At 43.2% G+C, this 26,850-nt stretch overlaps 2 protein-coding genes across 7 annotated transcripts in view; one reads left to right on the top strand and one right to left on the bottom strand.

Annotated features, from left to right (window-relative positions):
* crlf3 (cytokine receptor-like factor 3) overlaps positions 1 to 9,907 on the bottom strand; it is a 73,459-nt gene extending 63,552 nt beyond the window's left edge. For all 4 annotated transcript variants that reach the window (XR_011883017.1, XR_011883015.1, XR_011883018.1 and 1 more), the window contains exon 1: positions 9,807 to 9,907. The gene's annotated coding sequence lies outside the window, so the exon portion shown is untranslated. The remainder of the gene's footprint in view (positions 1 to 9,806) is intronic.
* Positions 9,908 to 10,112: 205 nt separating this feature from the next.
* atad5a (ATPase family AAA domain containing 5a) overlaps positions 10,113 to 26,850 on the top strand; it is a 65,943-nt gene continuing 49,205 nt past the window's right edge. For all 3 annotated transcript variants that reach the window (XM_072242122.1, XM_072242121.1, XM_072242120.1), the window contains exons 1-8: positions 10,113 to 10,392; positions 10,621 to 10,703; positions 11,631 to 13,444; positions 15,643 to 15,733; positions 16,632 to 16,784; positions 20,803 to 20,944; positions 23,800 to 23,884; positions 25,150 to 25,331. In XM_072242122.1, the coding sequence (XP_072098223.1) occupies positions 10,656 to 10,703; positions 11,631 to 13,444; positions 15,643 to 15,733; positions 16,632 to 16,784; positions 20,803 to 20,944; positions 23,800 to 23,884; positions 25,150 to 25,331 (2,515 nt within the window). In that variant the 5' untranslated portion in view covers positions 10,113 to 10,392; positions 10,621 to 10,655. The remainder of the gene's footprint in view (positions 10,393 to 10,620; positions 10,704 to 11,630; positions 13,445 to 15,642; positions 15,734 to 16,631; positions 16,785 to 20,802; positions 20,945 to 23,799; positions 23,885 to 25,149; positions 25,332 to 26,850) is intronic.

Raw genomic sequence — 26,850 nt, 5'->3', positions numbered from 1 at the left:
ATAGGAGAAGACAGGAGGGGGAGGGATGGAGCCAAGAGCTGGACAGGTGATCGGCAAAAGGGAATACGAGAGGGTCATGGGACAGGAGGTCCGGGAAGAAAGACGGGGGGGGGGGGGGGGGGGAGATCCAGAGGATGGGCAAGAGGCACACTCAGAGGGACAGAGGGAGAAAAAGGAGAGTGAGAGAAAGAATGTGTGCATAAAAATAAGTAACAGATAGGGTACGAGGGGGAGGTGGGGCCTTAGCGGAAGTTAGAGAAGTCGATGTTCATGCCATCAGGTTGGAGGCTACCCAGACGGAATATAAGGTGTTGTTCCTCCAACCTGAGTGTGGCTTCATCTTTACAGTAGAGGAGGCCGTGGATAGACATGTCAGAATGGAATGTGGAATTAAAATGTGTGGCCACTAGGAGATCCTGCTTTCTCTGGCGGACAGAGCGTAGATGTTCAGCAAAGCGGTCTCCCTGTCTACGTCGGGTCTTGCCAATATATAAAAGGCCACATCGGGAGCACCGGACGCAGTATATCACCCCAATCGACTCACAGGTGAAGTGTTGCCTCACCTGGAAGGACTGTTTGGGGCCCTGAATGGTGGTAAGGGAGGAAATGTAAGGGCATGTGTAGCACTTGTTCCGCTTACACGGATAAGTGCCAGGATGGAGATCAGTGGGGAGGGATGGGGGGACGAATGGACAAAGGAGTTGCGTAGGGAGCGATCCCTGCGGAATGCGGGGGGGGGGGGGTAGATGTGCTTAGTGGTGGGATCCTGTTGGAGGTGGCGGAAGTTACGGAGAATAATATGTTAGACCCGGAGGCTGGTGGGGTGGTAGGTGAGGACCAGGGGAACCCTATTACTAGTGGGGTGGCGGGAGGATGGAGTGAGAGCAGATGTACGTGAAATGGGGGAGATGCGTTTAAGAGCAGAGTTGATAGTGGAGGAAGGTCATAGTGTCATCTGCATCAAGGATGTGCTGGAGGCAGCACAAAGATATCACCACACTTCTGGTATCAACATAGCACACACACAGTTTACTAACCGTATGTCTCTGGCATGTGGGAGGGAGCTCATTAAGGTCATGGGGAGAACATACAAACTCCTTAGTGAAATAATTTTATTTTCACTCTCAAATGCTTCTGGCATCTTCAAGTCCGATTGCTTGAATCCGCAATGAATAAAACAATGCTGAATTGTCTTACTGCTCATTTCTTGCCAACTATCAGTGTCAAAAAAAAAATCACTGCTTTATAAACATAACCACACACAACTGACTGCTCTAATCATTGTGTGGCGTCTGGAGGAGCAACACTTTATATTCCATTTGGGTAGCCTCTAATCTAATGGCATGAATATTCATTTCTCTTTCCAGTTTAAAAATTTTTACCTCTCCTCTCTTCTATTCCCCATTCTCACCTTTTACCTCTTCTCATCTGCCCATCACTTCCCCCAGGACCCCTCCTCCTTCCCTTTCTCCTATGGTCCACTCTCCTCTCCTATCAGATACCTGCTCCAGACCTTTACCTTTCCCACCCAATTGGCTTCACCCATCACCTTCAGATGGCCCCCTTCCCACACCTCTTTATTCTGCCATCTTCCCCCTTCCATTTCAGTCCTGAAAAATGGTCTCAACCTGAAACGTCGGCTGTTTAATCATTTCCATCGATGCAGCCTGGCCTGCTGAATTCCTCCAGGGTTTTTTTTTGTAGTGTTGTTTTGGATTGAGCATCTGCAGACTTTCTCATGTTAATAAATACCAACTTTTTTTTTTGCTGAATCACCTTATTCAATCGCAAAGAATGTCACAGTCCAGATCCCAATCTTGCATATTTTACAGCAGCAGGGAGATACAGGATGTCCCTGGTCAGTAACCAAAGGCAGCAACTTGATTTCCCTTACCCAGTACAAAAGGCAAACTGTGACATACTAACCAATTTAGCACAAAGCAGAGACTACACCTGGAATGTTACAAATTGAATGGAAGTTACTTACATTGGGTGGCCTAGGCTCCACCCATCTAGTGAAGGTAAAAGTCAATAAAACAACATCTATCATTAACATCACACACCAACTCTAATCACTAAACAAAAAAACAACTGCATACACTTCTCCACGTAAATCGTGTAGCAACATGACTTCTTATCTATTGTTCTCATATTTCTTCAATTACTCATTTTTAAGTTAAACTCCAAGTTAAACCAATTTCCCCCGGGATTAATAAAGTATGACTATGACTATATCTGTAATTGCATTGCCTCAGTAACAATCTCCCCCCCATACCGATATACAAGAACAGTCAGAGTAAATTTATCAAGATTCATCAAAGGATGTATAAATTATACCACCTTGAGATTTGCTTGATCAGAGGTAACCACAAAGCAAGAAACCCAAAAGAACTCAATTAAAGAAAAAATGTAAACAATTGAAGCAAACAGCAGCAGCAATCCAAAGCAAACCTGAGTCCTCTAATCTGAACAACAGGAATTCTGCAGATACTGGGAATTCAAGCAACACACATCAAAGTTGCTGGTGAACACAGCAGGCCGAGTTAGTCCTGACAAAGGGTCTCGGCCTGAAACATCGACTGTACCTCTTCCTAGAGATTCTGCCTGACCTGCCGCGTTCACCAGCAACTTTGATGTGTGTTCCTCAGATCTGAACCCTGGAGCAGCCCAGAGAAAGGCCAAACGCTTGCTTATCAGTTCATCATAGTGGACACAAAGCACAGCAGTGGGGACGGTCTTCATAGCCTCAGAGCCACAGAGAAAGGAGTGACCATCGTGGAGAGCAAATGAAATCAGCTCTCATCCCGATCAACACCCAGTCTTTTCAGTCTATCTGGGCCGGCATTTGAACTGACCCAATGACGGAACAGCAAAAAGGCTCTGTGCCCGAGAGACAAGAATGGAGATCGCAGACAGCAAGCAAAATCGGTTCTCACCTCCAATCTGCGCCTGTGTTTAAATTGTCTAAACAACGTCATACCTCACACTAGGACCCAGCTGCGGAGAAAAGCTCTGGGCCTAGACCATGCCGTCCAGCAACTCACTCTGGGCACAGATTTTGCTGTACAGTAACTCAAAGTATGCATATATCATATACTATCCCGATGAAATTCATTTCCTTGCAGGCATTTATAGGAAAATAAAATGATAGAATTTATGAAAAATATACATAATGACTGACCAATATGCAAAACAGGGAGGTGGGGTGGAGATATGTCTGAACCAAAGGAGGTGTAATGCTCTGCTAACCTGCTGGTCACTCTTGGCCAAGGTGTAGCACCCAAGACAAATCAAGGCCACATGAAGCCATGAGCAGTTGGTGCACATCACAAGTTCTGGTTATGCGACTACTGACGCTAGACAGAAAATCTCTCAATAGTATTGATAATGGCTGGGCTCACCAGTCTTGTTAAAACACTGCCCAGAAGGCAATGGCAAACTAGTTCCGTAGAAAAATTTGCCAAAAACAATCCTGGTCGTGGAAAGACCATGATTGCCTATGTCATATGACATGGCAAGCGAATGTACAAAAAGACATCGTACAAATAAAAGAACATAAATGAATAATACTGGGGACTCAAGTTGCAGAGTCCTTTAACATTGAGTCTATAATCAGCTCAGGTTATATAATCAGCTCAGATGCAGTGAGCGAAATTATCCAACTTTGTCTATTTCCTCCAGTCCTGACTGGAGAAAATAAGACGAAGAGTCAGAGTTGGAAGGTTGGGGGGGGGGGGGGGGGGAAAAGAGGGAGGAAGAAACACAAGGTCATAAGTGAAACTGGGGGGTAGGGGGAGTAAGTCATAGTCATACTTCATTGATCCCAGGGGAAATTGGTTTTCGTTACAGTTGCTCCATAAATAATTAAATAGTAATAAAACCATAAATAGTAATATGTAAATTATGCCAAGAAATAAGTCCAGGATCAGCCTATTGGCTCAGGGTGTCTGACCCTCCAAGGGAGGAGCTGTAAAGTTTGATGGTCACAGGCAGGAATGACTTCCTATGACACTCTGTGCTGCATCTCGGAGGAATGAGTCTCTGGCTGAATGTACTCCTGTGCCCAACCAGTCCATTATGTAGTGGATGGGAGACATTGTCCAAGATGGCATGCAACTTGGACAGCGTCCTCTTTTCAGACACCACTGTCAGAGAGTCCAGTTCCATCCCCACAACATCACTGGCCTTACGAATGAGTTTGTTGATTCTGTTGGTGTCTGCTGCCCCAGCACACAACAGCAAACATCACCACACTGGCCACCACAAGACTCGCAGAACATCCTCAGCATGTTAAAGGGCCTCAGTCTCCTCAGGAAATAGAGATGGCTCTGACCCTTCTTGTAGACAGCCTCAGTGTTCTTTGACCAGTCCAGTTTATTGTCAATTCGTATCCCTAGGTATTTGTAATCCTCCACCATGTCCACACTGACCCCCTGGAAGGAAACAGGGGTCACCGGTACCTTAGATCTCCTCAGGTCTACCACCAGCTCCTTAGTCTTTTTCACATTAAGCTGTAGATAATTCTGCTCACACCATGTGACAAAGTTTCCTAGTGAGCTGAGAAGTTGATTGGTGAAAGAGATACGGGGCTGAAAAAGGGTGTCTGATAGGAGAGGACAGAAGGTCACGGTATGAAAGAAAAGGAGGAGGAGCACCAAAGAGAGGTGGTGGGCAGGTAAGGAGGTGAGATGAGAGGGGGAAAATGGGGATGGGGAGTGGTGACAGGGGAGGTGAAGTTCAAGAAATCGATGGTCATGTCAGCAAGGTTGGAAGCTAACCAGATGAAATACAAGGTGTTGCTCCTACAACCTGAGTGTGGCCTCATCATGACAGTAGAGGTTGGACTCAGGCTGGAGGGGGAACACCTCGTATTCCATCTTGTAGCCTCCAACCTGATGGCATGAACATTTGATTTCTCGAACTTCCAGTAATGCCACAACCACCCCCCTCACCATTCCACATTCCCTCTCTCACCTCATCTCCTTACCTGCCCATCACCTGCTCCTCCCTTTTCTTTTGACAATGGCTTTCTGTCTTCAGATTTCCCCCTTCTCCAGCCCTATAACTCTTTCACCCCTCTCCTCCACTCCCAGTTCCACCTATCACCTGTGTTTCTTCTTTCCCTCTCCCCACTTCCAACTCTGACTCCTCATCTTCCCCCCCCCCCCCAATCCTGATGAAAGGTCTTGGCCTGAAACGTCAAATATACTCTTTTCTATAGATGCTGCCTAGCCGGCTGAGTCTCTCCAGCATTTTGTGTGTGATATTCAGTGCCATTAGTAGGTAATTGGAAAAGTTCTTGGAGTTCTAGGGAAAAAACAGGGGAGCATGGCTTAAAATACTCCCCTGAAAAGAGCTGGCACATGCTCAAAGGGATGAGTGGTTTCCTGTATGCAATTCTGTGATAAAGTAGTAACTGACTGTATGCCAGCAACCAACCACTGTACTCCCAAGTAGACATATGCATATACAAGGAAATCTGCAGATGCTGGAAATTCAAGTAACACACACAAAAAACGCTGGTAGAACGCAGCAGGCCAGGCAGCATCTATAGGAAGAGGTACAGTCGACATTTCAGGCCGAGACCCTTCGTCAGGACATGTCGACTGTACTGCTTCCTATAGATGCTGCCTGGCCTGCTGCGTTCTACCAGTGTTTTGTGTGTGTTGCCTCCTCTACACAGGAAACAGAAGGAGGCTATTCACTGTCTTATGGCTGCTCCACCATTCAATAAAATCATGACTCATCTGTTATCTCACTGTACTTTCTGACAAGGTTGCTGAGTTAGCTGTGAGGGGCCTTCAAGCAAAAAACTTGATGCCTTCACACTGTGGCAGTGACCTGAAGGAACACGTGGATTTATTAAAACAAGCTCTGTGTAACAGGACTTCTGACCTGACCAGTGCTGCATTTTACTGGCATACTCACTTAGCTCAACTAAAAAAAAACACAACAACGAATGGATGCACATTGCTCTCACAGCACAAGTAGATATTTCACAGACTATTAGGAGCCGTAACCATATACTCCATCTTAATTAGAAACATAGAAAACATACAGCACAATACAGGCCCTTCGGCCCACAAAGCTGTGCCAAACATGTCCCTACCTTAGAACTACCTGGGCTTTACCCATAGCCATCTATTTTTCTAAGCTCCACGTAGCCACCCAGGAGTCTCTTAAGACCTTATTGTTTCCGTCTCCACCACCGCCGCCAGCAGCCCATTCCATGCACTCACCACCCTGTGTAAAAAACTTACCCGACATCTCCTCTGTACCTACTTCCAAGCACCTTAAAACTATGCCCTCTCATGCTAGCCATTTCAGCCAGGGGGAAAAAGCCTCTGACTATCCACACAATTATTTTATACACCTCTATCAGATCACCTTCATCTTCTGTTGCTCCAAGGAGAAAAGGCCGAGTTCACTCAACCTATTCCCATAGGCATGCTCTCCAATCAAGGCAACATCCTCGTAAATCTCCTCTGCACCCTTTCTATGGTTTCCACATCCTTCCTGTAGTGAAGCAACCAGAACTGAGCACTGTACTCCAAGTGGGGGCTGACCAGGGTCCTATATAACTGCAACATTACCTCTCGGCTCTTAAACTCAATCCCACGATTGATGAAGGCCAATCAGATTTTCTAATATGCAAATCAACCTCTATTGCCAAGTATTAATACATCATCGATTCAGAAAACTCTTATTTCTACCAACCAGACAGGAAATACCAGAAGGAAGCATAAAGCAAGTAAAAGCTGGAGACACTCAGCAAGTTAGACTGAATCCATGCCACTAGAAATAGTTAAGTCTGATTAAGCATATTTAAACTGATATGTTAACACTGTTTGGAGACAAGAAATGTTGGAATCTGGAGCAATGTACAAGATACAAAGGAACTCAGCAGGTCAGGCAGCATCTATGAAATGGAAGATCAATATTTCATACAGATGGACCTGCCATCCAAAATGTTGCCCATTTCCCTCCATAGATGCGGTTGGACTGAGTTCCTTATGCATTGTGTGTCTCCTTCTCAGTATTTTCAGCATTTGCTGTTTTTAGCATCTAGAGTTTTTGATCTTGTCTTAATAAAAGCAAATTTCCACTCTAATACAGAAATCTAATCACATGCTTCCTGTGACAAAAATACATTTTTTAAACTCACTTCACAAGACTTTGCTTTACCTCCTACTAACATCCCATTTTCTTCATTGCAAGCTGTGACTCAGTTAGCACCATCTCATCTTTGAGTCAGAAGGTTTTGGTTTCAAACTTCAAGCAAAACCTAAGCTGACACTCCCATGTACGACTCAGTCTTTTGGGTGGGATTACAGGCACCACAGTTTCCATGGCACTATTCCAGAAAAGAATAGTGGGAGGGAGAGTAGCCTGCATACTCCTGCACAAATATCTACATATCTATCCCTCAATCACATCACTAAATCTACTTATCATAGAATTACCACAGCACTGAAGAACGTTTGGCTCATTGGGTGTATCCTGGCTCATTATAAAGCAATCTATTTAGTTCAATTCACCCACTTTCTCCAAAGCTCTAATCATTCACTCTTAAAACTCCTTTCAATGCCTTTATTAAGGCACAGATTAATTCTGTTTGCAACGCACTCGCCAACTCCAAATCCTAACCAATTGACTTTTAAAATGTTTTTCCACACATCATTTTTGTATCTCTGCCCAGAATTTTAAAATGTTTCCCTTGTTGCATGAACCATCCACTAATTTTTTCCCGATTCACCTTATCAAAAACAGTCATTACTTGCACATTATAATCAAGTCTCTTCCCAAATGTTATTTACTCCAGAGGATAATCCAACTGCTCCATTCTATTCCTCTATTCATAAAAGCTATTCAGGAATCTTCCTCTGCAATTTCACACGTTATGTTTTTTCTTGAGGATGTGAACATCACTGTCAAGAACTGAATTTAGCCTAAGCCATTTTCTTAAATCATTTTGGTCCTCCCACACTGGTCAGTTGTTGGCGATTTTGCAAGGAGCCCCAACGACTGACCAGAGTGGGAGGGCTTTTACAAATGGCATTGAGAACCTTGGGAGTATACAGAAGCCCTGTGTAAATAGGAGTGGGAACACACTACCTCATCTACCAGCCCCACCAGAGACCTCCTGCCCTATCTGCAGCCAAATCTGCAGTTTTCGCAACACCTCAAAACCAGAGTGGAAGCCGGTCATCCTCAATCCCAAGGGGCCATCTTCAAAGTACTCCCATTGTGATTTTGTGTGGGGAGTTTCAGGATTAAGACCCAGCCATAATGAAGATTAGATTATCTTTGTCATACTTACATCAAAACACACAGTGAAATGCATCGCTGGCATTAAGACCAGGACCAACAGCTTCTTCCACCAGGCCATCAGACTGATTAACTCATGCTGACACAATTGTATTTCTAAGCTATAACAATTGTTCTGTTGTATATCTTACTGTACATACTATTTATTGCAAATGACTATAACTTGCATATTCAGAAGGAGACGTAAAAAAGATTTTTACTCCTCACCTATGTGAAGGATTGAAGAAATAAAGTTAATTCAATTCATTCTGACATTAGTGACCAAATGTTGCTTTGATTCCAGCACCAACATAGCATACCTACAACTTACTAGCCCTAACCTTAAAATATCAGAGGACACCAGAGCACTCGTAGGAAATCTACGCCATCACAGGGAAGGAAAAACGCACGAACTCCTCAAAAGACAACGATGAGGATTGAAGTTGGGTCACTGGCACTTCAAGGCTTTACGTTAACCACCGTGCTGCCCTTTGAGGGTGGTGTGCAGCACAGGGAAACATCAAGGGTGTCAAACCATAAGAATTGTGCTAGCAGCTATGATGATGGCTATCTATCCTAACTCTGTCTGCCCATTTTAGAGGCAAAGTCCTTCTCTGCTTCTCTTATCCAAATACATATCTAAACATCTTCTAAACATTGTAAACTGCCTCCATAACCTGCTCTGACAGCTCATTCCAGTTACTTACCACCTTCTGGTGAAAACTAACCCCTCAGATCCTCTTTAAAATCTTCCCTTCTCATCTTAAACCTGACTTGCAACCCTGGATACTCCTACTCTGGAAAAGAGATTCTGATAATCCACCCTATCCATGCCTCTCATAATTTTATAAACATCTAGCTAGCTCCTCCTCTATGTTCCAGTGGGAATATTGACAATTCGATGTTACAGTCCTTCATGCCAGAACACATTCTGGTCAGTCTCCTCAGCACTCTGTTCTTCTACGTCCTGCCTGTAGTGTGGCGACACAGTACTTTTAAGTGCGGTCTAACCAAATGTTTTCACAACTCCAACACGATGCCACAAGGAGGTCGAAACGAGCTTAGGAAGTGGTGTCAGAACAGTCTGGATGGGTAACTACAGTGGGATACAGCAAACCGGCAGTGAATTAACTCTGTAGACTTTTCTATGTACAACCACAGAAGCTGGCACGCACATAACAGCCACATCTTACGTTAAAACCGTGGTGGTGTACTCATCTCGGTGTGGGGAAAGTCACATTTGAAATACAAATCTTTCGCTCAATTATAGCGCAACCTTCAGGGAAGAAAGTTCGAACGGAGATATCAGTGAAGGACAACGCGCAACAGGGGAAAAAATCAACGCTGCGGATGGGAAGTTTTCCCGTGAAGTTACCTCAGAGTTGTCCCTGCATCAGTCAATCTAGGCAGCGACTTCCCACACCAAAAATTAAAGAGACACTTTTTAACATTCCCTCCATGGACAATTTTTAAAAAGCATAGCACTTTGAGAGACTTACCGCTTCAAAATTAGTTCATACTAAGAGCAAAGCGGAAAAGAAACCCCACGCCCGGGTAGAGTGCCCAACAGGATGAGCCAAGGCCCCGCCACCTCCATGTCCGTCAATCAAACCCGGGTATCCCTGATTGACAACCAGCAAAGGCCAATCAGTGGTTTTATCCCGGCCTCAGGGCGGAGCACCCCGGCACTTGGGGGCGGTGATGGAGGAGGGTGCTGGTTCGTGATTGGCAGGCGTCCGCGGGGCCGTGAAGTGATTGGTTGGGTTGGCGGAGGGTGAAAGGGCAAGGTAGATTGGCGCCATTTCTCGCTCGCCCGAAACGCTTTCGGCGCCTGTTTCAAAGAAGTTTTACCCCCGTGTCGTGGGGGTGGAACCGGGGGAGGGGGAAAAGGAGCTGTCGCGGCCGAAACCTCGTCTTAAAACATGTCGTCTATGAAAAATGCGTCTTGAATTCAACTGACGGCTTTTCCTTTTTATTCCAACGGCCAACAGAGGAGGCTTCTCCTCGGTGGGCCCAGCTGTCGCCGTAAATGTGAGGGGGCAACGCGATGTGGGTCTACACCCTTCCTCCCCAAGGCTCTTAAAGGTGAGCGTGTGGCTTTCCATTCCAGGTCTAATCTGTCAGTATTCGTTCGCGCCCCCCTTTTTGCTCACAAAGAGGTCTCGATGCTTTGTCGTCCATTGAAGTCGCAGCAATTGGTAACTTAACACCCAGCATGATACTGTTTAATATCTGTATTTCTCACTGATTCTCGTGATCCTAAATGGATAATCGCGTTACACTTGTCATATGCTCTTGGCTTTTACTCTGCAGGTCTCTAAGGTGACAAGGGGGAGAAGATTGCTGATATGGTTGGGATTCTTGCTATGGCTGATACAGTGGAGGAATATGATCTTGTGAGAATCTATTGTTTTGTTGAACTTTATAAAGAAATCCTTAAGTGTTCTAGGTTATAGTGTATTTTATATTTTTGAACGTAGTATTATAAATATTGCCTGTTTATTATTCGATAGAACTACCTGCAATGGGTACTTCAGTATGGATGAAATGTCATCAATGATGCCTGTCCAAGATCGCTTCCTTATCCATCGACAGGATAAGTGCTCCACTGTCAGCACTCTCTTCCAAACCAACATCCCTAGCACTCTGTGCTTGTCATATTGGACTGGAAAGAGCATGGACATTAGATGGGCGGGCCACATCACTTGAATGCTTAACACCAGGTTCCCAAAACAGACACTTTGTTCCATGCTCCTTCGTGACGGTAAACGGAAGAAACAATTTGACAGTCCCCAAAACTGCCTTAGAAAATTACTTAATGTACTCACTGACGTCCAAAGATGTTCAAATTGGAATATTAGTATTTGGAATGACACTGAAGAGCTTGAGTCCATTTCTTAGGGGTACAAAGAGATCCAACGTAAATGATAGAAGGAGCACACTACCAAACTTTCTCCTTGCCCATCCCGTCAAACACCTCTTGCACCCATCCGTGCTGGAGTCTCTTGTTAGCCTTGTCCACTTCAGAATCCACAGCACTGCTGTGGAAGTAAATTACCATTTGTGAGGGTAAGGGAACTTTATGTGAATATGTTTATGTTTGGATTTATTGCTTTACTAATATAAACAATTGAGCAGGTTAACAGAAATAAGAAGTAACTGGAATGTGGGATTTCCCTGTCAGAGCAAAAGTTTTACGTTTTGTATCATGCTGTTCTAATTATCAACTGGACAGTCACTTTTTGTTAACAATGTTGCTGATCAAGGTGATGAAATGTGCTGTTAAATATTAGAATTTATTAGTGTTCCTATTTATTTTGTAGCCATGTAAGAAGCAGAGGAAAGATGTTGAGGATTCCCCCACAAACACAATCACAAGCTACTTTTCGCCGGTTTCCAAATCGATTGACACAACCTCCCCATCACCCAAATCCAGCAACATACTCGATTACTTCAAGAAAACTCAAAGTGGGCAACACGTTGCTTCACATTCTGTTGAACGGGAAGGAAAGAATTCAGCAGGATTATCTGTGAGCAACAGTAAGGAATTAACTCCAAGGAGGCAACGATCTAGTAAAAGAGTTAATTTAAACAACAGACTCTCGGCTTCAGATTGCAATGAGGTGGTTGAAATAAAAGATACCAGTACCTTGGGTACTGCAGAACTGGATGGCGTGAAGTCTATGGTTGGGGTTCTTGGCAGTGATACAGCAGCACTGATTGCTCAGCTTTGCGCACAGAGTGAGGAGCTGTTTGAAGACAACAAGGATAACATTTCCATTGATCTTGATACCACAGCACGAAGGAAAACAGCAACTAAGATCAAAAAGGGAATAGAAAGTGCCAACGATTTATGTAGCAACCCATCGAAGAAAACACAAAAGAAAAGGGTTAGAAGGAGAGAGGTGGGTTCTTCTGGACAATCGGATGTTGAGAGTAAAACTAAGGAAGATTGCTGTGATGAAGGTTCTTTGGCTTCCCAGACTGTGGTCATTGAAGATGAGGGAACATGTCTCAGTGAGGAAAATGTAGAGCCAACTGCTGAAGAGACAAGTTCCCTGAACAATAACACTGTTACTGTATCATATGAGGAATTTATGAAGAACCAAGAGAGTACAAAGGCTTTGGCTGAGAAAGGAGCTGGGATCCAATCTGAAACAGTCCAGGGTGTCAGCCTTGGAGAAAGCACAAATTTAACAGTCTCTCAGCAAGTATCTCCCAAAACCGTGACTGTCCACGTCCAAGTTCACACTAATGATGTGTCTACCTTGCCTCGCACTTCCAAAGTAAAACAGCAGAAGATAGCATCAATCTTTCTGCGTAAGAAAATGGACCCTGAAGATGAGGTGCCTGAAATCCAAGAAGCTGGTCCACATTCTGCTGAGGGTACTGACCCAGCTCCCCCCAGAAGATCCAACGTTGTGATAGCAGAGGAAGAGCTGGAGTTGTCGGTGTTGGACGCAGCTGAGAAATCTCCTTTGAAGACCAAATGCAGCCGTGCCGAGAGGGACCAGTTTATGAGTGCTTTCAGGCAACCCCTCACGGCAGAGCCGGTGAAAAATGGGGTCAAGAAGGTGGTGCAGAAGCCAAGGGGCTCAAAGGAAGGGTTAGCAGCACCAAGTCTGGCAGCAGAGGAAGGTAGTGACAAGCCCAGCCAAGAGAAGGAAAGTGAGGCATCTGTCCAGCCTATACAGTTTGCAACGTCAACCCAAGCCAGCAAAGATTGTAGGGTGAATGTAAAAGACTCTGGAAGCATGAAAAAGAAAAAAATAAAAAGCAGAAAATGTCCCCAGAGCAATGGGAAAGCAGACTGTAAAAATGTAGTTGATAATGGAGGGGAGCAAGCTGATCCCAATGTGAAAATATCTGAAGAGTACACTGCAAAACCAAAACCATCGATGCATATTGATCTGACAACAACCCGATCGAATGAAACCTGCAGAATTACACGGCAAAGCCTTCGACAGCAAAGAGATACTTGTGCCTATGGCCTGACTCCAAGTAAGCCTATTGCAGTGGATAATCTGGGTACCCCAGTCCATGAGTCAACACCAAAGCATGCACACTGGTCTTCAGAAGAAAGCAGCATCTACAAAGCAGAAATGCTTCCTGCCACCCCTGATCAAAGTCCTTTCAGGTAAAGTGCTTTACGTAAGAACTAGGAACAACCTATCAAGCGTGCTCTGCCATTCAATGAGATCATGGCTAACCTGGTTATGGACTCAGCTCCACCTACCCACCTTTTCCCCAGAGCCGTTAGTTCCCTGTAGTGCAAAGATCCATCTAAGTTTCTAACTTTCCAAATATTTACATCGTCATGGTATTGACAGTGTCTCCCTGAAAGACTTTATACTGCTTTGGAGTAATTTGATATTAAGAGATTCCTTTGGTTGGCATGAATGAGTTGGACCTAAGGGCCTGATTTTAGGCTGTATAATTTTATTGTAAGTCCTGTTGACAGCTGCAGCTACGTTATAGCAAATTAGAATTTCTTTAATGCTGAAGGAGGCATAGAATTAGTGTTAATAAAAAACAACATAGGAGCAGAATTAGGCTATTTAGCCCATTGTGCCAATCCATCGTGACTGATTTATTATCTCTATCATCCCCCACTCTCCTGCCTTCTCCCTGTAACCTTTGATGGCCTTACTAATCAAGAACTTATCAACTGTCGCTTTAAATATACCCAATGATTTAATCTCCACAGCCATCAAGAAGCTGTCAACCTCTACTTTAAATATGCCCGGTGACATCACCTCATCTGATTCCCTACCCTCTGGCTAAAGAAATTCCTCCTCATCTCCGTTCTGAAAGACATCCTTGTGTTGTGAGGTTGTGCCCCGTTCTTTGACTCCCTCACTATAGAAAACACCCTCTCCACATCCACTCTATCTTTGCCTTTCAGTGTTTGATAGGTGTCATTGACATTCCCCCCACCCCATTCTTCTAAGAATTAGGATTGCAAGGAGGAAGATATCATAGGAGCAGTGTATTTTTGATTGAAAGTTGTTATTATTAACTATTATTTTCCAGACATGGCATTGATGGTAATGAATTTAGGTTTTTATAAAACTGAATAAGTCTGTATACAGGCACTACAGGTGCTGTTTAACCTGCTGGCTGGGATCTTTATTTATACTGAATTTCAGTAGTTGCAGTCTCTTGCATCTTGAAGCAATGTATGTTAGTTAATAAATTTGAAGTTGAGTTTCCTTTCTCGCTTTGTAGTTGGGGAGGAAGCTGAGGCAACGATCACTTGCGGAGTACTGATAGTAGTGTTATCGAATGGCTGAACAGACTTAAGGGGCCAAATGGCTTCGACCTTTTCCTGTGTACAGTGGTTCAAGTTTATTGGGACAGTGGTTAATCAGGGAAGCTGTGGAACAAAAACTGATCAAGAAAGTCACCTGGATTCCCTTCGTTTATTTGGGACACTGTGCTGCTTAATTGGAGCAACTAGAGTCAGATATGTGTACCAGTGTGGCTGTTAGACACTACACCGTGCTTGGTACAAACAGTTTTTAAATAGTATCAGTTGCATGTGTTTGTGTTTTGTTATCCATTTGGGCCGACGGATGCTGATACAAAAAGCAGTGATTTTGATAATTTGATTTTTATTTTGACTTTTTAAAATTTCAGACCCTTGCCAAGATGCCGTGAAAAGATTCAAAAGCACACCACAGTATAAACTATCCTGTTAATAACTATTGCAAGCTAATACAATTTTATAGTATTCTAATATTTAAAGCAGGGGTTGATAGGTTCTTGATTATGGAGAGAAGGCAGGAGAATGGAGTTGAGATAAATCAGCCATGATGGAATGGTGGAGCAGACTTGATGGGCTGAATGGCCTAATTCTGTTCCTATGTCTTAAGATTTAATGTTTTTTTGGAAGGCTGGGTTACAGCTTCTTCCCACGGACCATAAGTCTTCAGAACATCCTGCTACTGCCCGGTACGCATTATTTATGACAGTGTCAGACAGTTGTGTAGGCACTTTGTTAATTTGTACATCTACAGAATATTTTTATTATCTATTGAGATTATTCTGCTAATATTTTATGTGCTGTACGTACTGTCTTTTGTACCTTTGTCCCAGAGGAACTATGTTTTGTTTAGCTGTTTACATGTGTGTGATTGGATGACCATAAACTTTGAATGCTTGAAGAGAGCGTTCACTGGCATAGACCAGTTGAGCTGAATGGCCTGTTTCTGTGCAGTAAATACTGTGCAATTTCATGGAAGGCGTGGGCTTACACAAATATTGCAGCTCTGGTATGAAGCGTGAGTATAACGGTGAACGAGCTTTTGAATAATATATGTGTTGGTTTTTCAGAATGAAGTTTACGCGCCTCTCCCAGTCAAACAGTGCTGAAGAAGCCAGAGAGGTGGATGAGAATTTGGATTTTACACCCAAGAGCAACCAGGTGTTTGTAGTTTTTGCACAAACATAGTTTGAATATTACGGTCTATGTAGACAACAATGGAAGGTATTCTAAGGGGCCAGCCTTCAGTCTTCAAATTTTAAATTGAAAAAGGACACTGTTTTTCCCCTAAATATCTTGATTCCTGTCACACTGATTCCAGTCAGACAGACACATGGAATATCACCTGAGATAAATGTGTTTTAAAGATTGAAGACCTGCTTTAATCTTCTGACTAGCTTCCCAAGAGCCTTTGCTCCCACCAGATTTACAAACTTGCTGTCTGCTCCCTGTTGACAAATACAGTACTGTGCAAAAGTCTAGCTATAGCACCCTAGCTATATATATATGTACCTAAGATTTTTGCATAGTCTCTTGTACGTATGTTTTTGGAACGCAGGAGAAAACCAGAGTATCTGGAGGAAACTCAGGTGGTCACAAGGAGAACATACAAATTCCTTGTAGTCAGTGGTGAGAATTGAACCTCAGTCTTGTGCTACACAAACTGCTATCCTGCCACATGATTGTGGTTTCAGGCCCACCAGAAGTTTTAAGATATTATTCAGATAATAGTTTACTGCACCATTGAATTCTGCACTGAGAGAAGTTTTGTTTTTGGATACGACATTAAATGAAAACCATGCCTGTGTTCTCAGCTGGACACACCTTGAGGTTGGAAGTTATCCGCATTGCCTTTACCAATATTCTTTTCTCAATAAAAGGCAGATTATGTGGACAGTGTAATATTACTGTTTGTGAGAGGCACCCTGTGCACAATTGGCTGGTACAGATTACAGCAACTTCATTAAAGTTTCCCAAGGTAGTAATGGATACAGTTTCATTGTGGAAACTTCTCTCATTTGTATTTTTCTAATTGTTAATATATTCCATTATCAAACAGACATGCAGATCCAAGAACTTGGCCGAAGCAAAGAGACTGGTTGAAGACACCAAAGCACAGAACAAGTGCAGGAATCATGCTGAAACCATTACACCACTGAGGCGGTCGACGCGACAGCAAGCCAAATTTGATGGGAAGTCTCATGGGACTGAGGTACTAGTGTAGCAAGGGACAAAATTGATCTTCATGGAGATCACCATGGTCATCTATACGTGGAGCTGACAGAGAATGGGGAGATCTTAAATGGAATTTTTACATCTGCATTTACCCAGGGGACGGAGATAGAGTCTATAAAACTGAGGCAAAACAGCAGTGAGGTCATGGACTATATACAGATTACAGAAAAAGAGATGCTTGTGGTCTTCAAGCAATTTAGGATGTATAAATCTCCAGGGCCTAACAAGGTGTTCCCTCGTACCTTTCGTGAGGCTAATTCAGAAATTGCAGGGGCCCTGGGAGAGCTATTTTAAAAATCTTTAGATAAGCCGGAGGATTGGAAAACAATCCACGTGTACATCAAAACATACAGTGAATTGCGTCGTTTGTATTAACGATAAAAAAATACAAGGATTGTGCTGGGGCAGCCCTCGAGTCGCCGTGCCTGGGGCGCCAATGGAGAGTATGTTGTTTCGTTGTTCAAGAAAGGTTCTAGGAATAGTCCAGGAAATTATAGGCTGGTGAGTCTGACATCAGAATTAAATAAGTTACTGGAAGGTATTCTAAGGGGCCAGCCTTCAGTCTTCAAATTTTAAATTGAAAAAGGACACTGTTTTTCCCCTAAATATCTTGATTCCTGTCACACTGATTCCAGTCAGACAGACACATGGAATATCACCTGAGATAAATGTGTTTTAAAAGATTGAAGACCTGCTTTAATCTTCTGACTAGCTTCAGAACATACGGTCAAATGTGCCATTTATAACTTTGACCAACAGTCCAAGGATGTGCTGGGGTTAAACCACGAGAGTGACTGTGCTTCTGGCACCGACTTAGCACTAACTCTATTTCGTACATCTTTGGCAATGTGGGTGGAAGCTGGAGCAGCCAGAGGAATCCTACGTGGTTATGGGGAGAATGTACAGACTCCGTACAGACAGGTGGGAATTGAACCCCAGCCCCAATGTAAAGTGATTCGCTAACTGCTACACTGATGTGCTGCCCTAAGCTATAGGTTTCCACGTAAATAGTGATGATGGTAGGACAGAGTGGAAGAAATTTTGGAAATAATTCTGGGAAGCGAGCCAACTCCTTAAATACATGGTTCTTATTTTATAATTCATATTACATTGTGACATACCTCAAGCCATCTAGACTCTGCTGGTTCTCAGAGCAATCAGTTCTTCCACTTACTTTTCCTGTAACCTGTGTCCTCAAAGTGACCATTAACACTGCCTATGGTAGCCAGTTACTCTACAAACAAGCAGACCTTCAGGAAGTGGGAAGAAACCAGAGCACCCAGGGAAGGGCACAAGATCACAGAGAGAAGGTATAAACTCAGGACAAACAACTCCAGAGGTAAGAATTGAACCTAGGTCACTGAAGCTGTAAAGCAGCAGAATTACCTGCAGTTCCACTGGTGGCCATGCTCTTCAAGTATTTGGACAACATGATAGCGTCGTTGTCGTGGCAATTCCTCGAGGTCGAGGATGATGGTCTTCATTCCGTTGATCTATTTATGGGCTCTCAAGTGGCTTATGAGACCAATCTTGGCTTTGAAAGTTCTTCCTCATTCAGGACAGGTAGTTCCAGATGGCAGATCAGGCTTTCGTTATTGCTGCCTCTCTTTCCATTTTCTTCTCTTCTAATTCTGCACATCTGTTGGCTTTGAAAGTTGCTGTTTCTTCTCAGACGATGGCTTACCAGAGTTTCCTGTCCTTGGCATTGGTTTCCCAATTGTTGATGTCGATGTTACATTTCTTCATGTTGGCTTTTAAGACTTCTTTGAATCTCTTCTGTTCTCCACCTCTTTTACGTTTGCCTTCTTTAAGCTGGGAGTTTCAAGATTTGTTTCAGCAGATGTTCGTCTTTCATCCGAACAACATGACCGCTCCATCTTAGTTGGTTCTTGATGACGTAGGCTTCAATGCTTGTTGTTTTTGCTTCATTTGGCACGCTGACGTTGGTTCTTCTATCTTCCCAGCTGATATTTAAGATGTTTGGAAGATAGCGTTGATGGAACTTTTCAAGTGCCTTCAGATGTCGTCGGTATGTTGTCCAGGTTTCTGATGCATACAGGAGCGTTGGGATCACCACTGCTTCGTATACTAACGTTTTGATGTCTGTTCGGATGTCGCGATCATGAAAGGCTCTTATTCGGAGACGTCCAAAAGCTGTTCCAGTGCATTGTAAGATGATGTTGGATCTTGTCCTTAAGGTCGACATTGGAGGAGAGGTGACTTCCAAGGTACGGAAAGTGGTCCACGTTTTCCAGGGTTGTTTCGCCAAGTTGAAATGATGGTTCTATCTGATTTGTCTCAGTTGGTGATGGTTGGTCGATAATCTGAGTCTTGGAATTGATGGTAAGTCCAAGTTTCGTGTATGCACGGTTGAAGGCATCAGAATCTGTTTAAGTGCTTTTCTGAGAGAGCTGCAACACTGTTGTCATCTGCGTATTGGAACTCAATGAGGGAACCCGTGGATGTCTTGTTTTTGGACTTGAGACAGGCAAGATTGAGAAGTTTGCCATCTGTTCTGTAGACAATTTGATTCCTGGAGGTAGGTCAACCTTGATTATGTGGATGATTGCCACAATGAAGATGGTGAACAAAGTTGGGGCAATCATGATCCCTGTTTTACTCCTGATCTAACTTGAAAAGGCTCACAGTTACTGTTGCTGACCACGACTGTGGCAAGCATACCATCGTGGAGGAGTCTCAGGATTCGAATGTACTTTTCAGGGCATCCATAGGTGGATAGGACATCCCATAGGAGTTCCCTTGATACCAAGTCAAAGGCTTTGGTGAGGTTGATGAATTCCATGTACAAAGGTTGAAGTTGTTCACGACATTTTTCTTGTAATTGTCACATTGTGAAGATCATGTCGATTGCTCCACGTGATGGTCTAAAACCGGCTTGTGTCTCTGGAAGGATCTTCTCGGCTAAAGGCTTGAGCCAGTTGTTCTTGATGCGGGTGAGGGTCTTTCCTGCTGTTACTAACGGAAATTCCACGATAGTTTTCGCATTTGGATCGATCACCTTTCCTTTTGTAGATGGTAACGATTGCTAAGTCTCTAAGGTCTGCTGGTACATCTTCATTTATCCAGATCTTGATGAGAAGTTGATTCAATTGGTAATGAAGCAGGTTACCTCCAATTTTGTAGACCTCGGCTGGTATTTCATCGTGTCCAGCGGCCTTGTTGTTTTTCAAGGTTTTGATGGCTTCCTTGACTGCTTCAAGTGTTGGTATTTTGCTTAGGGAGTCGTCAATGGGCTGTTTTGGAATGTTGTTAATCACATTCCTGTCAAATGAGACAGTTTGATTTAGAAGATCTTCAAAGTGCTCCCTCCATCTAGAATTGATGTCAGCATTGTTCTTCAGGATGGTTGAACCATCTTTGCTTTTGAGAGGGGCTTGACCATGAGTGGATGGACCAAAAATAGCTTTAGTTGCGTTGAAAAAGCCTCGAGTGTCGTTGGCGTCTGCTAGTTGTTGAATTTCCTGATAGTATAGTGGTTAGCGCAATACTTTACAGCGCGAGCTGTAAGATTAGAGTTCAGTTTCCACCACTGTCTGTAAAGAGTTTGTATGTTTTCCCTGTGGTTGTGTAGGCTTCCTCCCAAATTCCAAAGACATACGATTTAGTGTCAGTGAGTTGTGGGCATCCTCGGTTGGCGCTGGAAGCATGGTGACACTTAAGGGCTGCCCCAGCACAATCCTCGTATTTTTTTGTTGTTAATGCAATTCGCTGTATGTTTCGAAGTACGTGTGGTAAGTAAGCTCATCTTTGAAATCCTTGCAACAAATTTCATTTTAAAATAAATATTTGTAGTAATTAGCTTATTTTATTGCTGAGATTCCCAAATGCCCATTATCACCAAAAAGAAAAGAGATTTTGCATAACCCTGGGTGAATACAGCTCAGCGGAGCACAGTTTTCATATAGATATACTGATCACTCTCGGGTATCAGTAATTTTAGTGACACCATATTTTTATCATTTCTTTTTATTCAGAACCTTGCAGTTAACTTGAGTTCAAGTACAGAAAGCAACTCATCGTGTAAAATTCTAAATGAAAAGAAGCCCAAGAAACTGAAAAATTTGAGTGACGTGTTAGGGAAGAATTTGGGTGCACCAGCAGCCAAGAACACAGCAGGTTAGTGCATGTAATTGGTTACTTTGTACAGTGTTACTTTTTCGTGCACTCTCTTCCTTGTGGAACATCCTTTGTGGTAATTTACTGAGGGTGCAACTCTATGTATCTGTGAGTGTTACATTTATATAAAACCATAACATAAATCCTTACAATTCAGACTGAGTGAATGGAGCTGATGTTCTAGAGGAATAGAATTGAAACATGGCGGAAGTGTGATTGGAGTCTGGCTAGTACAGATTCAAAGTTTGTCCACAAGAAAGGAAAATGAGAAACTAAGTGAACTCTCATTAAAAAAAAAGAAGTGTAAAAGTTTGCAAAAGTAGATTGACTCGCACAGAAGTCAATCAAGTCAAATTTATTTATAAAGTACATTTAAAATGCGGCCTTCTATATATTGGCGAGACCCGATACAGACTGGGAGACAGTTTCGCTGAACACCTACGCTCTGTCCGCCAGAGAAAGCAGGATCTCCCAGTGGCCACATATTTTAATTCCTTTTTTTTTTGAGTAGCAGTTTATGTATTTTAATGAAATACAGAACAATTTAGAACACACCCAATACCACTTCAGTACTATAAGACTATTATTGTTTCTATTAGAGGACTGCATGCACCATATATAGGGCCACTTTATTAGGTACACTTTATACCTCCTCGTGAATGCAAGTATCTAATCAGCCAATCATGTGGCAGGAACTCTATGCAAAAAGCAGCTAGACATAGTCAAGAAATTCGGTTGTTGTTCAGATCAAACATCAGAATGGGGAAATAATCTGATCTAAGTGACTTGGACCATGGAATCACACATTTTAATTCCACATCCTATTCCCATTCTGATATGTCTATCCACGGCCTCCTCTACTGTCAAGATGAAGCCATACTCAGGTTGGAGGAACAACACCTTATATTCCGTCTGGTTAGCCTCCAACCTGATGGCATGAACATTGGCTTCTCTAACTTCCGTTAATGTCCCACCTCCCCCTCATACCCCATCCGTTATTTATTTATCCCATGATCCCCTCATATCCCTGTTGCCAATCAACTATCCAGTTCTTGGCTCTATCCTTCCCCCTCCTGTCTTCTCCTATCATTTTGGATCTCCCCCTCCCACTTTCAAATCTCTTTCTAGCTCCCCTTTCAGTTAGTCCTGACAAAGCGTCTCGGCCCAAAACGTCGACTGTACCTCTTCCTAGAGATGCTGCCTGGCCTGCTATGTTCACCAGCAACTTTTATGAGTGTTTCATGTTGACCAAAGTGCTGTACAAACCATAACAGGTAGCTAAGATCACAAATACAAGAAACACTGATATAAACAACAAGGCACACAGCTTATAGGCACAAAATAAACAACACATGAGCCTAGGCACAAGCTAAAAATCAGTCACATGAGGAAGATTCAAACGCTAGTGAATAAAGGTAAGTTTTGAGCCTGGATTTAAAAGAGTCAATGGAGGGGGCAGATCTGATAGGGAGGAGAATGCTGTTCCACAGTCTAGGGGCTACAACAGCAAAGGTGCGGTCACCCCGATCTTAAATTTAGATCGCGGGACAGCCAGGAGCCCCAAGTCAGCCAACCTGAGGGACCTGGAAGTAGAATAAGGGGTTAGAAGGTCTGCGATATAGGAGGGGGCCAGCCCATTTAGGGCTTTATAAACAAACAGGAGAACTTTAAAATCAATTCTAAACCGTATTGGTAGCCAGTGGAGAGAAGCCAGGATAGAAGTAATATGGTCCCTCTTCCAGGCACCTGTCAGGAGCCTGGCTGCGGTGTTCTGGACCAGTTGCAGGCGGGACAGGGACAACTGACTAATCCCAGTATACAGGGAGTTGGAGTAGTCCAAGCGGGAGGATATACGGGCGTGGATGACTTTCTCAAGATCTTTGAAAGAGAGAAACGATTTGATTTTGGCAATAGTACGAAGCTGGAAAAACTGGCTTTTACTACTGCATTAACTTGCTTGTCAAACTTAAAAGTGGAATCAAATATCACACCAAGGTTTTTGACATGGGGTTTGACAAGAGTGGACAGAGTGTTGGTAATCACTTCGATGGAAGTGGTAAAGATCAAATATTCTCCCATTAATTGCTCTTCGAATTCTTAAAGTGGATCTCATTTTATTTCATCCCACTAATTTTTGTTCCATTCTCCTTGGCGTTAATCTTTTTTTACAATTTGAATTTAAAATTAGGGATGTGAAAGAATGAGAGAGTCCAGAAAGTATTTACAAGAAATATTCTTGGGTTGAGGGATGAGTTGTAAGATGAATTAGTGAATCTGGATCTTTTTTTCTTTAAAGAAAGGCCAAGGAGAGATTTGATAGAAGTGTATAAAGTCAGAAGAGGTCTGAGTTGAGAATAGTGGGTGGAGCGATCATAGACTAGAGTAGGGGTTCCCAACCTTTCTTATGCCATGGACTCCTACCATTAACTGAGGGTTCTGTGATCCCCAGGTTGAGAACCCCAACACTAGAAGTATATAATATACAGGAAGCGAGTTAATTAGTGTCACGAGGGAGAGCTTTTACCCCACTGTGGTGAGATATATTGTTGCAGCTCTGGTGGAGACGCACTCCATTGTGGCCTTCAAGAGAGAATGACTTGGGGAGATGGGACTAGAGAATAGCAATGGTACATCCAGCCTTGGTGCAATGGGCCAACTGGCCTCCTCCTGTGCTACAGCTACTCTAAAATGGCTGCCAGACATCATAGCATGAGTCAATTGATTGGGGGATGTTATTAATTTTTCCCCATTTACAGCTGTGTTGCAATTGTGAGCATTTCCCATTTGTTGTATTCAAAAATGTGATTTTAATTGTTTGGGTAACTGGTTTGATTATGATTTTTGTTTTGATTTAGAAGACATCAAAGTTGCTTCCATATTTTTAGCTAAAAAGGTGGTCAAAGCTCACCCGCTGGAACCTATCACCATTGATGAGAACAGGTGAGTGCATTTATTCGCTCTGTGTGTCCCTTTCCCCTAGACAGTAGGAGGTGGCCATTTACTCCATTGTTCCTACACTAATACATTAGAAAAAAATTATTCAGCAGAACAATTTATTTCCTTTTTAAGCTAATTTTTCCAATACTCTAAAAGTTGCTATTGAACCTGTTTTATACCTTCTTTCAGGTAATGCATTCCAGAGCAGCCTTATTTATGTGTAAATAATTCTGGAGAAATTGCGTTTCCAGCATTTCGAAAGATGACTTTTATTTGTCACATGTACATTGAATCATATAGGGAAATGTGTTGTTTGTGTCAAATCAAATCAGCGAGGATTGTGCTGGGCCGCCCACAGGTATTGCCACGCTTCTAGTGCCAATGTAGAATGTCCGCAACTCACTGACCCTAACCCATACAGGCGACAGTGGGAATTGAACCCTGACTGGTGCTGTAAATTGTAACGCTAACCGGTACTTCATTCTACCTGCAGGATACTGGTTATATCTGCAAGCCATGCCATTGCAGTACAATATTATATTTTGTACTATACTTCACTGGGAATAGTGTGTACAGTTCTAGTCACCTCATTATAGGAAGGATGTGGAAGCTTTAGAGAGAGTGCAGAGGAGATGTACCAGGAGGTTGTCTGGATTAGAGAACATGTTTTATGAGGACAGGTTGAGTGAGCTAGGGCTATTCTCTTTGGAATGAAAAAGGATGAGATGTGGCTTGATAGAGGTGTACAAAATGATAAGAATGGACAGCCAGAGACTTTTTCCCAGGGTGGAAATGGCTGATACAAAGGAGCATAACTTTTTAAGATATAGGGAGGAAAGTTGTGGGGGGGGGGTGATGTCAGAGATGGGTTTTTTCCACAGGGAGTGGTGAGTGAGTGGAACATACTGCTAGGGATGATGGTAGAGGCAGATACATTAGGGATGGTTAGTAAACTCTTACATAGGCACATGAATGACAGAAAACTAGAGGATAGGAAAAGAGGGTTAGGTTAAGCTTAGATTAGGTTAAATGGACAGCATAAAATCATGGGACAACAGCCCTGTACTGTGCTGTAGTGTTCTATATTCTAAAAGAATAATAAACCAGCACCTACAGAAAGAAACAGTTAAAAGTTTCACTGCAGATGCTTCCTGATCTACTGCTTATTTCCAGTGTTTTCTGCAGTTTTTCTTTACTGAAAAGAATGATGTTTATCATGAAAATGAAATCTAAATATATCAATAAGCCTCTTTTTCTCTCCCCCAAAGCTGTAATGGGTCTGAAAATTCTCAGGACACGGAACAGTTCCGAGCTAAGCGTCAGTTTCTCATGAGTGGTTTGCCGGATACCTTGAAAAAGCACATAGCAAAGACGGCAGCAGCAATGGAGATCTATTCTACTGCTGGTGTTTCTTTCCAGACTGTTGTTCACGTCCAGCAAAAAAGTCAAGGTGAGAACAGAATATTACAACACAGGGTCAGGTTCTTCAGCCCACAATGTCTGTACCAAGCTTGATGTTGAATTAAACTAATCCCTTCTGCCTGTACGTGATCCATATTCCTCCATTTCTTACGTGTTCATGTGTCTATCTGAATGCCTCTCATATGTGTTTCTACTACCGCCTCTGTCAATGCATTCCACACACTCACCACTCTGTAAGAAAACCTTGCCCTACACATCTTCAAATTTTCCCCATATCGTCTTAAAACTATGCCCTCTACTTTTTGACATTTCTAGATTTTAGCTGCATACTACGTCTGTGCTCCTCATAACTTTATAAAGCTAACAGTTCTTTTCCACCCTTTCCCTAGCCCCATTGCAACTACAGAAAACAACCCAAATTTTTCCAACCTCTTCTGATAGCTAATTCCCTCCAATCCAAACAGCATCCTGGTAAGCCTCTTCTGAATCTTCCCTAAAGCCTCCATATCCTTCCTGTAATGCAATGACCAGAACGGCACACAATACTCCCCAGTGCCAACCTCAGACATTTAGGTTTTGAAATTTGGGAGCGCTGCCTGGAGAAAATGCAGGTTGATTTTGTTAAGGAACTGAAATAAATTGTGCAAAATTCTGAATGTGCCACTAAAATGATGAGAGGAATCAACATTACAACCAAATCTCCCCCTCCCCCTCCAACTTTCAAATCCCTTACTCACTCTTCCTTCAGTTAGTCCTGACGAAGGGTCTCGGCCTGAAACGTCGACTGCACCTCTTCCTACAGATGCTGCTTGGCCTGCTGCGTTCACCAGCAACTTTGATGTGTGTTATCCTGATAAAGGTGTTTGTATTGTCCAGGTGATCTAAAGCCGTGTGAAGAGCCATTGAAATTGTATCTGCTGTTGACCTATTGTGGCAACAGGCTAATTACAATGGATCCAGGTCCTTGCTGAGGCAGCAGTTCAGTCTAGTCATGACCAAACTCTCAGAGCAAATTAGATATGAGTGCTACTGTGCGATGTCATTAAGGCAGCCCACATTATTCTTCTTAGGCACTGGTATAATTGTTGCCTTTTTGAAGCAAGTGGGAACTTCCGCCCGTGGCAGTGAGAGGTTGAAAATGTCCTTGAATACTCCTACCAGTTGGTTGGCACAGGTTTTCAGAGCCTTACCAGGTACTCCATCCGGACCTTCCGCCTTGCAAAGGTTTGATAGAACAGTCCTGGTGAAGGGTTTGATAGAACCGTCCTGGTGAAGGGTCTTGGCCTGAAACCACTGATGCTGCCTGACCCGCTGGCATTTGTGTGGGCCTCTGGATTTCCAGCATCTGGGGAATAAACAATCGATGTTTTAGGCCAAGACCCTTCATCAGTCCTGAAGAGTCTCAGCCCAAAATGTCGACTGCTTATTAATTTCCGTAGATGCTGCCTGACCTGCTGAATTCCTCCAGCATTTTGTGTCTGTTGCTTTTTCTTAGAAAGCAAACTCTTTAAAACAAGTGACAATCTATTGACGGTCTCTGGCAAGTT

Source organism: Mobula birostris, chromosome 24, assembly GCF_030028105.1.
Source record: "Mobula birostris isolate sMobBir1 chromosome 24, sMobBir1.hap1, whole genome shotgun sequence".
Lineage (NCBI taxonomy): Eukaryota > Metazoa > Chordata > Chondrichthyes > Myliobatiformes > Myliobatidae > Mobula > Mobula birostris.
This window is presented reverse-complemented; position numbering and strand designations above follow the sequence as displayed.